The following is a 13,591-nucleotide window of genomic DNA, read 5'->3' on the forward strand; positions in this document are numbered from 1 at the left end:
TCCTGTAAAAATTATTAGGGTTGGATTTTATGTAGTACTACTTTAGTTATCTAATTAAATGAATTATTTGCTAAAGAGATTATAAATGATTAATCTAGCTTCGTATATATATCATATCGAATTAAGAAAATCAAATGTTAGGCTTAGATTTAAGGAATTATATGAACGTAGACAAGATAGTTCTAAACCGGATAAGAATATATTTTCTTAAATTTTAAAAACCTATAGTTTACTTCATTATCCGTCCTAATAAATTCAAGTTCAGTGCATGAGATTATCGTGACGCGCATTGATGCATTCGTGGGTTCGACAAACAACACTTCCATAATTAAGGGTTTTTTATAACCGCGAGACACTTTAAGAAAATATTACTCCCTCCGTTTCGTTTTAGTTGTCGTTTAAGGTTTTTGCACACAAATTAAGAAAATCATAAAATTTTTTGTTTTACCCTTTATTAATATATTTTATATTTTTTTCATTGGTCAAAACACTAAAACATTAATGACAAAACATTAATTTTCACCAAACATTTGCATTGAAAACCTAAAACGACAACTATTATGAAATAAAATTTTAATCCTAAAACGACAACTAAACTGAAACGGAGGGAGTATGTTTTTTGTTTAGCATTAAAATATGTCTAAATGTCTGTTAAATTAATTATCAACTGCTAAACACGTCTCATGTACGTCATTAACTCTCTAATAATGTTATTTAATTATGACAGAAAAAATAAAAATAGTCTACGTGGACTCCATCGTATCCAAGCATGACAAGAGTTTGAGCTTCCCATGATTCTAATCCACGTCGCTATTAGTTACACTCCTCTATTTATTTGATTGTTACTTTATCTTATCATAATTAAGCATCTCTATAGTCAAGTCCAACCACTACAATATTTTTCCAATATTAAACCAACTTACCAACCTTTTATGAATCAAGTGATGCTAATCTCCCACAAATCGTGATCAGAAATTGTGTATCTTTTCACGCCAGAGACCAAAACACATCATATCGGTGTCTTATCCGTCGCTAGTATTCAAAATAGTGACTTTAATAAATGCTTCGATGCACCAAGATTAATTCTATTTGTGTATATTCATTGGATTTAGATATAAACATGTATATGGTACAGTCAATTCGGTTGATTTATTAAACTTCGGTCACCAGAAAAAGTGCATGTTTCTTGGTTTTGTACGTTACATGTAATAAATTAGAAGCAAATAAACAAATAGAGGGGAATATATAGAGAAATAAGAAAGAAAATGAGAGAAGGGAGGCATGAGTAATGATTGCGTAACCTTAAAGAGAGGAGCTAATGAGAGATGCTTCGCCTATGGACTAAGGACTGAGGATACGTCACAGTTCTCACACTCCAAAACATACATTAGTTTTGCAAGCACGAGACAGTAAACACTATCGTCAACATTTCACATTCCCCACGTCACGTGCCTTTTTCCACGTGTCTCCTCACTTTGTCGCCTCCACTTCTACTCTTTTACAATCACTCGTTAAGCTTCTTCATGACCTACCAATCAATATGATTAGAACTCTTTGTTCTCTCTTTTATAATAGGAAGATTTTGTCCAAAGTTATTTTTACAATCAAACAATATCTCCATATTCAGATCCATCTTTTAGTTATGTACTGTTTCTTATTTTAATATAGGGATTTTTAGAATCAAAATCTAACGGATTACAAACACTATGACTCTAATTTAAGTCGTATAGTATTTTTCATATCATATACTCCATGTGTTTCATAAAGAGTGTTATTTCTGCTTGTTTTTAATTAAGTTTTTAGAACTTAAATTTAACAGATTACAAATACTCTTAAAGTCTGAAAGTGTTTTTCATATTATATATATAAATAATTTGACATGATTCTGACTCTTTTATGAAGTGTCCTTATCAATAAGCCAAAATTAAACATATACACATGTAGTTAATACAAATCTTTTGAACCCGAAACATTCAAACATTGTCGTTATCAGAATAACCGACATTTATTGCGTAGATACCGTTTGGTTTGAAGAAGCAAATAGATTTTAGATTTTAGAAAGAAGGAAAAAAAAAAGATTAAGCTTGAACCAAAAGAAACTCTAGCTAAGTCTCTAAACATGATTTTTGAGAGAGAGAGTAAAAAAAAATTAAAAAGGGAAACTGATAAAGAAGAGATATGTTCCCCACCACCCCTACCATTATCATCACAATTTCCTCACTTTTTTTTCTTTCTCATCAAAATTAGTATCACTAATTTCGATATATAGTTGGTATTTGTTAGTTTTATGTACTTTGATTTAAGTCAATTATGCAAAAAATTATAATGCTGAGGTCGTCCATAAACTTTGAAGGTCCAGAATAATGTGTAATTAAATTTTAGAAACAATACTCTTATTGGATTAAATTTCGATGAAAAGTGTTTACAATGACTCGCTGCAAATTAAAAGAAAGGGTTTAGTATTGATATCCACTTAAAACGGTGTGAAAACATGTTTTCTTGAATCAAATCCAAAGTTTACAAAATAGAGGAAGCTTTAGATATGGTCTCTAAAGTCTAAAGTAGTCTAGGAGAACAATCTAGTGTGGAGGTATTAGTGATGTTCTTTTCATGTATTTAATATAAGTAAGTAAAAAAAAAAAAAAAAGGTTTGTTGAAGCTTAATACATTAATGAATATGAATGCATGAAACTCGATACGCTAAAGCAAGATACGTGCGTGTTGCTACTATTGAGGCTTTACGTTCGTGCCTTTTAATAGAACTATTGATACTATATTTTATTTAAATTATTATTTGGGTTTTAGATTACGCGCTAACCCGTGATTGATTTGGTTTTAATTTCTCTTTAATAATAATTATTACCGAATCTTAAAACATGATAATGATACGTGTGGGTGAGTGACAATTATGTTTCCCTTTAATTAAGATTCTATATGACGTCATTTCCCTTCCAAATGACATTTGATTTTCCCACGTGGCTTTCACGTGAACTTCACGCTCTCTTTTGTTTACCTCTTTTATTACTTGTTCTACTTTTTCCTTTGAAGAGAATGCTGCCAAAACACCTTGTGGGTCCTTTCAATATTTTTTGGTGGACCCGGCCCATTTCTCATTGCCCTTGTACTGTGAATGTTCTTCCCACAACCACGTGGGCTTTTTGGCCCGTTCTCTCTCTCTGTCTCCTCCTCAACACTTTTTTTTTTGTCGTTCTATATTATTTGTGTTGAAATTATATATGTTTTATCGGTTTGTGATGTTTACAAGAGATATTTGTCTATGTTGTGGCAATCTGATATTCTGACTGATGTCTGTATAATTTTTTTTTTTTTTTTAACTCCTTTCTATTTGTATTTTATTATGTGATTTTGTTTTTGGAACCGACATCCATTGCATTGAAATAAATCTTTTATAATTTATAAATATAAAGTATGGTTTTCAAGAAAATAAAACACCAAAGATGCTAAGATTCGACTTAGTTCGAAACAGAAGTATGAACAGTGGTACTGTACTCAGAAATTCATTGCACCTGAGAAAGAGTTGAAAAAGTGATAATACTAAAAAAGGGAAAAGAAACAAAAGCGAAATATAAGAGTCTGAAGTTGATCGACAAGAACATTCGGAATCGATTAAGCACAATTCGAAGTGGAGGAGAACTCAAGTATGCAGGTGGCATACAAGTTTGGTTTGCATCAAAGGCACAATGAAGGATAATTTCTTTTAATTGTCTTTAAAAACAGTTTGCATTAATTTGTATACACGTTGGTTTTTCTTTTGAATATAATTTAACATTAGATTCAAAAAAAAAAAAAAAAAAAGAGTCTGAAGTTGATCAACAAAAGAAATATCAGCTTTCACTTACTTTCATTGAAGAAAGAAAAGCCTTTTGGATCATTCAATAAGACAACAAAATATGACTTCCCCATCATCCACCTTCAGACCAAATTAAGTTCTTGATTCTTGATTCACACACACATATACATATGTATCTATAGAGATGATGATGTACTTACTTCTTACCAACCGATTATTGTTGCAGGTTAAACGACCAACGTTCCTCTGCAGAATCAACGTACCAAATCGATCATGGATTTGTATGAGGCCGAGTATAACGAGGACTTCATGAAGAGTATCATCCATGGTGGTGGTGGTGGTGCCAACAAGAATCTCGGAGACACGCAGGTTGTTCCACAAAGTCATGTTGTTCCTCCTCATGAAACAGACATGTTGGAAAGCAATAGACATGTTGACGGTTCAACTTTGATTGAGACTTTGAAAGCTTCTTCATCAAAGAGGATGATGATTGATTATGATAACCGAATGAAGATCAAGTTTATACCTCCTGATGAGCAATCTGTGGTTGCTGAAAGGATGGTCGAATCGGGCTTTAACACTTCCTCCGCAGGTTTTACTGAAGACAGTGAAGGATCGATGTATCTAAGCAGCGTAAGAGGATTGATTCACAGATTTTATTAGTTTGGTTTATCTATGAGGTTCTTTGGTCTGAAGACAGTTTTTGTCTCAACGCAGAGTCTAGATGACGAGTCAGATGATGCGAGGCCACAAGTTCCTGCAAGAACAAGAAAAGCTTTGGTCAAAAAATGCAGAAGCTTATAATTCACCTGAAAGAGTAAGTAATCTCATTAAGCTACAAAGTAAAGGAGTAGAAACTGAATCTAATATATCGGTATATGGTAATATATTGCCAAACAGAAACAAAGAAGAGACATCAACAAGAAAATGCGTACTTTGCAGGATCTACTACCTAATTCTCACAAGGTTTGCTAAAAGAACCAACTTTTAATTTATTTCAAATGAGATCATAAGCTTCCTGGAGATACTACCATTACTTACATTACCCTAAATACTCAACTGTTCATAGGATGACAACGAATCAGTGTTGGATGAAGCAATCAATTATATGAAAAACCTTCAACTTCAAGTTCAGGTATAATAAACAAATACTTCCAACACTTTTTCGTATCAAAAACAGATTCAGTCTAAAAATTCTTTGTTCTAACCTGTACAAAATTTTGGATGGTAGATGATGACGATGGGTAACACATTTGTTACACCATCAATGATGTTGCCTTTCATGGGAATGCAAATGGGCGCACAACAGTTTCTGCCTGCACATGTCCTAGGAGCTGGCTTGCCTGGGATTAATGATTCAGCAGATATGCTAAGGTTTCTTAACCATCCTGGACTAATACAAATGCAAAAATCTGCACCTTTCACTCCAACGGAAGATTGTTCCCCACAATCTGTCCCTCCATCGTGCGCTGCTTTCCCTAACCATATACCAAACTCCACCTCTTTGTCAAATTTAGATGGTGCATCACCTTACACAAGAAATCAAGGAACATTAACAGATGAAGGAATTCTCCCTGGTAAAAATCTGGAAACCCGTGAGCAGATGAAATAAACAGTGATGATTGTTACCTGCTGATTCACGGTCTTTTTCTTCTCAAGTAAGTAGAGAACACTAGAGGCTAGAGCCATCTCAAGGTGGACCATACAGATCCACAAAAGCACTACAACAATAGAACAACTACGATGGAAGTATCTCCTCAAGGTTCTCTTTATTAGTACCGGCTTTTCTAGTTCATGTAACATATAGATATAGGAAAGGAGCTATAATAATAACAATAATAATCGAGTGTACTAATTTCCTTCGGATGACAAAGACTTCATGTTAGAAACATTAATAAATTATCAACCACTATCGGAGTGATCAAAATCATCATTCGACTTTATACAATGGAGTGAAGCTATTGTTTCTAGAATCCGAACAAGAGGCATAGCATACAAATACTCAACTCACTTTACCCGGTTCTATTCTATCTATATGATACCGAGTGTATTTCTTCTCTTAAGTACAACAAGAAGAGAAGAGATCGCACCACAATGAAGATGCATTGTTCAGCTATGCTGCTTCAAGAATCTTTTTTCCGCTATCTTTCATCCGAGCTGGCTCAGTAGCTTGCTCTTCCAATGTTTGTTTCGTCTTGCCAAGTTTAAGCTCTGAGAACATCTCAGTCAGTGAATCTGCAGTATCTAAAGTCGCTGGTAGGACCTGAGAACTTTCACTTTCAAGGTCCATCTCTAATTCCAGTAATTCTTCTTCGAAATTTTCATCATCAGTATCTGGATATGGAGCGGATTCTGCCGCATTAACAGAAAAAATCTAGGTAAACATAAAATTTGATGAAGAAATCGTGTATGTATGTTTAAACGACAAAACACCACTCACCGAGAGCTTTTTCGACTTGCTTCTGTGATTCAATAGTTTCCTCAAGTTCTTCTAAATAGTCATGAACATCATCTGCACTGATCTTGATGTCCTTCATGACCCTAGCTCCAGTTTTGATTGCTTCTGAGACCTGTCAACAACACATAGATATTTATAAAATCCATAATTGATACTATTACATAGACCCAAACATGATACGTTCAACCTATGGGGTTTCTCAGTGTATGCAGTACCATTTTCGTAGATTCAGAATCCGCTATAGTGTTCAACACTTCTTCTACTCTGTTCAGAAGTGACGTGCATTTTTCTCTGCTCTCAGTCGCCAACTTCAATTCCCTTGCATGCCTTAGAGCAACTTTCCTGTGTCCAGACTTTAGAGATGCCAGCGCTGATTTCTTTGACCTGCAAAAGGGAAAAGAAAAGTTAAAAACACTTGAAGTCAATCTATTTAACCAATTACGAAAAAGTAAAGCCAAATTATGTTTTCCAAGGCTATGATCAATGTATAAGAAAATTAGATCATTTCGATACAGATCAAGAATCAGAAGGTGTTACTTTTCACAACGTTGGTCCATCACTTCAAGTTGATCGTGGAGCTTTTCTGTAGTCCTTAGCAAGTGCAGAATATCACAATCTAAAGTTGAGATGCTAGGAAGTGCTGCTTGTGAAAAGGATACTTTAACGCCCTGCAAACCACAAGTATGTTTTATTTGGACACTATGCATAAGTCTTAGCCTGAACGAGTCTAACTTTCTAAATTTGTCACTGGAATTTTGAGTGCTTTTTTACATGCCTTGTTGACCAGATATACTAACAGACTAACAAATTTCTCCATTAGACAGCTGTATAAGACCAAAAAATATGAATAAATAACCAACCTCGATCAGTTCTCCCTGATTGATAGAGATTTTATGCGCTTTTCCACACCCTGACAAGTGACTCAAAACAGCAGATGCCTCATTCGAGCCGTTGCACAAATTCTGAAACTTCTTCAGCGTGACAACACAAGTAGAAGTCCAGTGTCCCTCAGATAAAATATTAACCACATCACCCGCCTTCTCCTAGAAATCACATAGACTTATTTCTATCAGCATTCAGCCACATACTTATACAATAAACTGAGAATTCTTCACCTATTAGCAAAAGAGCTACACAAAGGAAACTAACCAATAATAAAAGATAGCTTGAAGACTAATATAGTTAGCTCAAGATACCCAGTTTTTTTCAATATTACAAGACAAATCCACACATTATAATCCATGTAATCTAATCAAAACCCTAGACCCTTACCAAACCTACATATCGTTATTCCAGACCAAACTTTTAAACTTCAAAACAAGAAATAGATGGTTAAAAGTGAGAACAAACAGAAGCACCTTCAAGAGTGGTACAATAACAAGTTTAGTTTCCAGAATCTCTTCCTGCTTCACTGACTGTTGAACCATCAAGTTCCTCACTGTCCTCAATAAACGAGAAATACGGCCAATACCCGGATCATCAAGATCGCTAATCCGCACAACATCACCTTCACTATGCATCAATAACTGACAAAAAAAGTAAGAAAACAATATTAAGAGACAAAAACTCTTTGGCCACTAAATGCAGAGAAACTCACCAGAACATGATCAATGCATAAAGGCGTTATTCCTCCTCGATTAAACCACGCCTTCTTCACCTTTAGAAACACGAAGAACAACACAACAATACATAATCACTTATTTGTACTAATTTCATCTAGAATCAAAAGCAATTGATCAGACCTGAACAGGATCAATGATGAACAACCCAAACTGACGCGAAACCTTGAGGATCAAATCACGCCAAAACTGAAATTTAAGTTCCCAATCGGATCTCTGCCCACTAAACGCCTTGAATCTAGCCGTCGCCACCACCTCATCGTCCCAATCTGGAACTCCTTCACAGCTTCACAGTTTCCACAGAATCTTGAGCAAACCAAGTGTCCTGTCTTTCAGTCTGACAATGGGCGAAGCAAGAGTTTATATAAAGACCGTTCTGGTCAGAGTTTGAAAATGAGTTTACAGCAAGCACCATTTGGGTCCTGAATTCTATTTGGTGTAAGCAAAGAAAAATGACATGGAAACCATCAACATTGTGCAGACTCAACTTAAAGTAGAGAGAGTGACGATAGCTAAAAAGCTTGAATTTAAAGTTCACCTTGGATAAATTGGATCTACGATGAATTACATCGCGAGTGATCTGATTTGCATGCCTTCCAGATGCCACCTGGATCAGCAGTTGGAGGAGCTAAGCTCTCTTGGATCTGACAGAAAAAGTTCATACATATGTTTTCTCAAGAATCAAACACTGTGGAAGGATGAAGCAATGAGCTATATGGAAGACATGATTATTACCTGCCAAGAGTCATATGCTGTGTTGAGAAGAAACATTGGGGTTTTAATGTCTGAAACCAAGTTCTGTGGAAAGAAGCACTGAGGAAAAGAGAAAGGACACAAAGGATAATGTCATAAGATTCTCTCAAGCCTTGTCTACTGGAAACTTTGCTAATGAAACAATGATACTAATAAAGTGAAAGAGATATACCGAAGTAGGATCCAAATGGTTTGTACAAGAACTGGACAAGTCCTTTTGGAGGTTCTATAAATAAACAGGGAAATGCATTTAAGAGTTACAGTAAGCTTAAGATAAAGTTAAGTTGTATGCACTTTATTCATGCCCAATTCATCAAATTTTGAATCTGAGATTACCTGCACTGTAACAACACCTTGGAACATATTCCTAAGCGAGTGGCCCCCAGAGACATCCACTCTGCAATTTCCATTAGACATTTCAGGTTTGGATACTTTTGTAAGGAGAAAAAATACTATTTCCAACAAAAAAGCCAAGTTCAAGAGATTTACGAATCCAGAAACATTCCAGCATCACTTAAGCATTTTACTTTCGTGGAACTAGGTAATAGTTCCCTGAACTCATCACAGTGCAAGATGGAAGCTAATCCTCCAGCTGAACATCCAGAAAGCAGAGCCTGTGATAAATATTCACTTGCAAATGATTAGATAAGATGATTAACGAAACATGACGAAGAGCACAAAATCCAATAACCTAATAGACTCAATGAAATGCAAAGACCTGGTTTGCTTGCTTCATGCCTAAAGACAGGAATTCTTCCATAGCCACTTGCCAAATTCGTTGTCCTCGATAGAAAAGTTGCGAACTCTACGTAAAAGCCATTGTAACAAATTATAACACATATTTAGGGTACACTAAGAAGAATTTATTAAAATCCTAGGTTTCATAGAACAATTAATATACTCTTGAGTTTGACAAACCTCGTCATGACTATCACCAGAGAAAGATGCACCATCGCAGTAACGCAACTTGATCCTGTTCCAATTAAAGAAGTCTGCAATCCACAAAGAGAAAAAAGGATCGATACAAGAACATGCGTTTTCTACAGTTTCTCCATAACCACTTGAACAAAACTCATAGCGACAAACCAGGATTCTCTTCAGGTGTATTGCTCAATATTCCAGTGAAGGCCAAAATTTCAGATTCCAACTAAGAGAGCCAAAATCTAAACCGAATAGAGGATAACAAAGGCCAATGTGATAGTGGAAACATCTCCTTTCAAGCCCAAAGAAGAAGAACGAAAGAGAAGGAGAGAGAGAGAGAGTGTGTGTGTACCAGCTCCTTTAGAGTCAGCTCCCTGAATCAAGGTGAGAGGTACCATTGGAACCGAATGCGCCATCAATTTATACTCAGTCTCAGTATCTCTGGGTTTCCCAAATCCATCGCTAGATCCGCTTTGAACCACCGCCGCGACTGAACATAGCAAGCACACGACCACCGCAATCCACACCAACACGCTCCTCATCTCCTCCTCCGCCCAAGTCCCGGAGCTCCGGGAAATACAGAAAAGACGAATCGAGAGCGAGAATTTGGATTAAGGATCGATTACTCTTTAGTCTTTATCACTTGCATGAAGACAAAAAAAAAATTGAATTTGAAAAAGAAAAGAGTAAAGGAGACGAAGCTTTTTTCTCGTGTGACGATTTGTAATAATTTATAGTTTTATTCCGTCACGAAATAAATATACAGAAAATCTAATTGCATAAAATTCTGTATTTTTTTCCTTTATTAATTCGGATAGATTCATTCATTTGGGAGACACATACATGTACCATTTTTTTGAAAATTTTCTTGCAGATTTTGCGCTTATTTTTAGATTTGATGGTGGAGATTAAAATTTCTAGTCCGTTGAACCAAATTATATATTTTGGTTATTATATGGAAAAACATGATACTGTTTGTGTGGTTTTGTTATTGCAGAATGTGTAATAGCTGAAAATATTTTTTTCCCAAATTTTGATTTGAATATATCTATAAAAATACAATTCATACTGATTTGGCATGTTTGAGCTTTTATTAAATTTATTTCATTGACATTTATTAGAGGATATATAATAAAATCCTTCTCTTTAATATAATGGCAACTTGGCTAGTGTATTTATTGATTGAATGTTCCTCCTCTTTTAGTGTAGTATAGATTTCTATCATTCTCAAGGAATTAATAAATAAATAATTACATAAAATATAAAAAAAAAAAAAATGTTTGCTATATTTATTTGTTTCCTTCCGTCGGTCTGACGTGAAAGTCTCGTATACAGTGGTTAAAGATAATTTCTTTAGTAAAGATAATTTTACATATTTAATTGTATCAATAATAATTTAATTTTATTATTGTATGTCTTTTTCTTCAATAAAATTATTTAATTAATTTTCTCATACTTTCAGATATTTTTCGCTAATTTTTATAATTTTAACTCAAAATATAATTATATAATAGTATAGTGGATTAGCTAATAGTTTTAGTAGATTGTTCTTTTTTCTATATAATACATCAAATATAGTGAGAAATACTTGGAAACCTCTATCATCAAATTCTTGGACTCAAATCATTAGTGATAGAGTTTTTTTTGGTGATGGAGTTCTTTTGTTTTGGCTGTCTTTGCAAAAGTGGCAACAATGAAATTTTTTTTTTTAAAAAAAGAAGAATTATTTTACATTTCTGTTTCAACAAATCAATAAAGCTTATCAAAGTTTGGTCCTATTTGTCTATTTACTGTAACTTGATAACATCGTTGTTCAAACGAAATGATAGCCCAATTATCAATGCTTAATTTTTGTACCTAAATACTATGATCATGGATTTCATAGCGGATACATCAAATATATATTTTTTTTTGTTTTTTTTTTTTGTTTTTTTAGTTTAAGATTTAAGGTTCTATTTGTCTATTTACTGTAACTTGATAAATCGTTGTTCAAACGAAACGACAACCCGATTATCAATGCTTAATTTCCGTACCTAAATACTATGATCATGGATTTCAAAACGGATACTCCAATCTTCTTTGCATTTTATCTTTTTTTTTTTTGGTTTAAGGTTAATAAAAATAAAAAATATTCTGAAAATAATGTTTATTGAGAACAGTTTTCTCTTAAGAATCTATATGTAAAATGCAAAAAAAAAATGTAAATTTATAGAGTTTAGTATCAAAATAGGAGTTTTGTCTTCTTACCTATTAACGAAAATTAACCTAAATTTTATATTTAAATACTTATAAATTACGAAATATTAAACAAAAGTCTTCATGTAGTGCATGTACTCATCTAGTCTCAAAATGATACGTGAATTTGATAAAATCGAAATGATAATTTTTTTTGGCTTTTGATGTAATTTTGTGGTGGGCTCTTGTTGGGCTTCACTTTCTTATTTATGCAAAATCAGTGTGGGCTTTTAGGCCTTGTAACCAGAAGTTCTGGGAGAGAAAAACTAGTCCTCGTTTCACCTAAACAGTAATAATGTCTCAGATCTGCCGCCTCAATCTTCTTGGTCGGCGTTTCTTCGCCGCCATGCCAAGCAGACCGAAGGAGATAATGTCAAACCCAGATTGCCGTCCCGCGCAGCTATGCTTGAGAGTCACGTACTTGATCAGATTCGTTGGTGATCTCGACACGGCGGCGAAGTACGCTCGTTTGGCTGTTTTCACCAGCATCAAATCGGAGGCCACAGCAGCAACATGTCAAGCCATCATCGGAGGCATGTTGCAGAATAAAAGGCACGATGACGCTTACGATCTCTACGATTTCTTCTTCAATCACTTTAAGCTCAGACCCAACAGCCATTGCTGTAACTACATCATCGAATCTCGTTTCAAACAAGGTTTAGTTGACGAAGCTCTCGGTTTCCACAACCGATCCATCGAATCTGGTATGGTCCACGACTACCCAAGCCAGGATACTTTTAGGGTCTTGACTAAATGGTTAGTCCACGCCGGTCGAATGGACCAAGCGGAAGCCTTGCTTAGAGACAGGACAGTCGGTAGGACCACCTACCCAGATCACGTGGCGTACAAGAATCTGATTCGTGGGTTTTTGGATCTTGGGGATTTAGACAAGGCGGATCTAGTCTTGGCCGAATTCAAACGCTTATTTTCTATTGCCCTATCCGAGACCAAAGATGATTCAAACTATGAAAACAGAGTCGCATTTCTGATGGCCACGTTCATGGAGTACTGGTTTAAGCAAGGTAAAGAGGTGGAAGCTATGGAGTGTTACAACCTTTGTGTTATAGCAAACAAGTTACCGGTTTGCACAGAAACTGGCAACGCCCTTTTGAAAGTCCTGCTCAAATACGGTGAGAAAAAACATGCTTGGGCTTTGTACCATGAACTCTTAGATAAAGGTAGAACAGACCCTGATACCATTAAGATAATGATAGACGAGTGTTTTGATATGGGTCGATTTAGCGAGGCTTGGGAGACCTACAACAAGGCTAGTGCCAAGAACCACTTCCTCAGTGACAGATACAATATTACAAAGTGTTGCCGACACGGATCACAGTCTTTCTTCTTTGCTGTGTTTAGTGCTAATCACCTTATTACAAGGTTTTGCCAAAACGGGATGTTATCAGAAGCACAGTTAGTCTTTTACGATTCACTTGAAGATGATTTAGGCTACATTGATGTTAACATTTTTAAAACACTGATTGATGCTTTTGTCAAGGATGGGTTCCCCGATGATGCTATCAAAATCTCCAACAAGATGATCGATTCAACTCTAAAGGAGGTCTCCCATCTCGTTTGACCAATTCTTCCTCACTTCGTGATCTTTATTTCATGTAGTGTTTTAAACACTGGTCTTTTTTTCGTATGCTCTTCTAGTTCAGATAATAATAACTACATCATAACCCGTGCCGGTGTAGCATGGATTAAATTTTAATTTTTAAATATTTATTTAAAGTTGGATTATTATCTATTTTATAGTATAATTTTAATCATTTTATACATAATAAAAATCTT

General features: G+C 34.9%; 3 protein-coding genes and 1 pseudogene across 5 annotated transcripts; 2 read left to right on the plus strand and 2 right to left on the minus strand.

Annotated features, from left to right (window-relative positions):
• The first annotated feature begins 4,042 nt into the window (after positions 1 to 4,042).
• LOC9312055 lies at positions 4,043 to 5,545 on the plus strand (annotated as a pseudogene).
• A 146-nt stretch (positions 5,546 to 5,691) lies between these two features.
• On the minus strand, positions 5,692 to 8,176 carry LOC9312056 (charged multivesicular body protein 7; the record flags this gene model as incomplete). Its single annotated transcript, XM_002877646.2, has 8 exons — positions 5,692 to 6,163; positions 6,252 to 6,381; positions 6,485 to 6,653; positions 6,807 to 6,937; positions 7,130 to 7,312; positions 7,628 to 7,795; positions 7,867 to 7,926; positions 8,012 to 8,176. Coding segments are annotated over 8 exons (1,245 nt in total), but the record flags the coding sequence as incomplete, so codon positions are not given.
• On the minus strand, positions 8,130 to 10,270 carry LOC9313761 (pectin acetylesterase 6). Of its 3 annotated transcripts, none has more exons than XM_021026820.1 (9): positions 9,915 to 10,270; positions 9,560 to 9,633; positions 9,360 to 9,446; positions 9,131 to 9,255; positions 8,978 to 9,038; positions 8,814 to 8,867; positions 8,624 to 8,701; positions 8,427 to 8,532; positions 8,130 to 8,225 (listed from the first exon to the last, which is right to left on the minus strand). In XM_021026820.1, the coding sequence occupies exons 1-8, from the start codon at positions 10,102 to 10,104 to the stop codon at positions 8,443 to 8,445; spliced, it is 759 nt and encodes a 252-aa protein (XP_020882479.1). In that variant the 5' UTR covers positions 10,105 to 10,270; the 3' UTR covers positions 8,130 to 8,225; positions 8,427 to 8,442. The 3 variants fall into 3 exon arrangements, with proteins under 3 accessions (XP_020882479.1, XP_020882478.1, XP_002877693.2); XM_021026819.1 differs by having other exon boundaries at positions 8,176 to 8,317; positions 9,915 to 10,269; XM_002877647.2 differs by lacking the exon at positions 8,814 to 8,867 and having other exon boundaries at positions 8,176 to 8,317.
• A 1,694-nt stretch (positions 10,271 to 11,964) lies between these two features.
• LOC9313762 (pentatricopeptide repeat-containing protein At3g60980, mitochondrial) lies at positions 11,965 to 13,376 on the plus strand. The gene has a single exon (XM_021026217.1). It carries the CDS (start codon positions 12,093 to 12,095, stop codon positions 13,374 to 13,376), a length of 1,284 nt encoding a protein of 427 aa, XP_020881876.1. The 5' UTR covers positions 11,965 to 12,092.
• The last annotated feature ends 215 nt before the right edge of the window (positions 13,377 to 13,591 follow it).

Source organism: Arabidopsis lyrata, assembly GCF_000004255.2.
Source record: "Arabidopsis lyrata subsp. lyrata unplaced genomic scaffold ARALYscaffold_5, whole genome shotgun sequence".
NCBI lineage: Eukaryota > Viridiplantae > Streptophyta > Magnoliopsida > Brassicales > Brassicaceae > Arabidopsis > Arabidopsis lyrata.

Coding starts and splice junctions, on each gene's coding strand:
- LOC9313762 (XM_021026217.1), top strand. CDS start 12,093: ATGTCTCAGATCTGCCGCCTCAATCTTCTTGGTCGGCGTTTCTTCGCC.
- LOC9313761 (XM_021026820.1), bottom strand. CDS start 10,104: ATGAGGAGCGTGTTGGTGTGGATTGCGGTGGTCGTGTGCTTGCTATGT. Junction 9,447..9,559: donor CTGGTGATAGTCATGACGAG/GTTTGTCAAACT, acceptor GCTTTTACGTAG/AGTTCGCAACTTTTCTATCG. Junction 9,039..9,130: donor GCTGGAATGTTTCTGGATTC/GTAAATCTCTTG, acceptor TGGAAATTGCAG/AGTGGATGTCTCTGGGGGCC.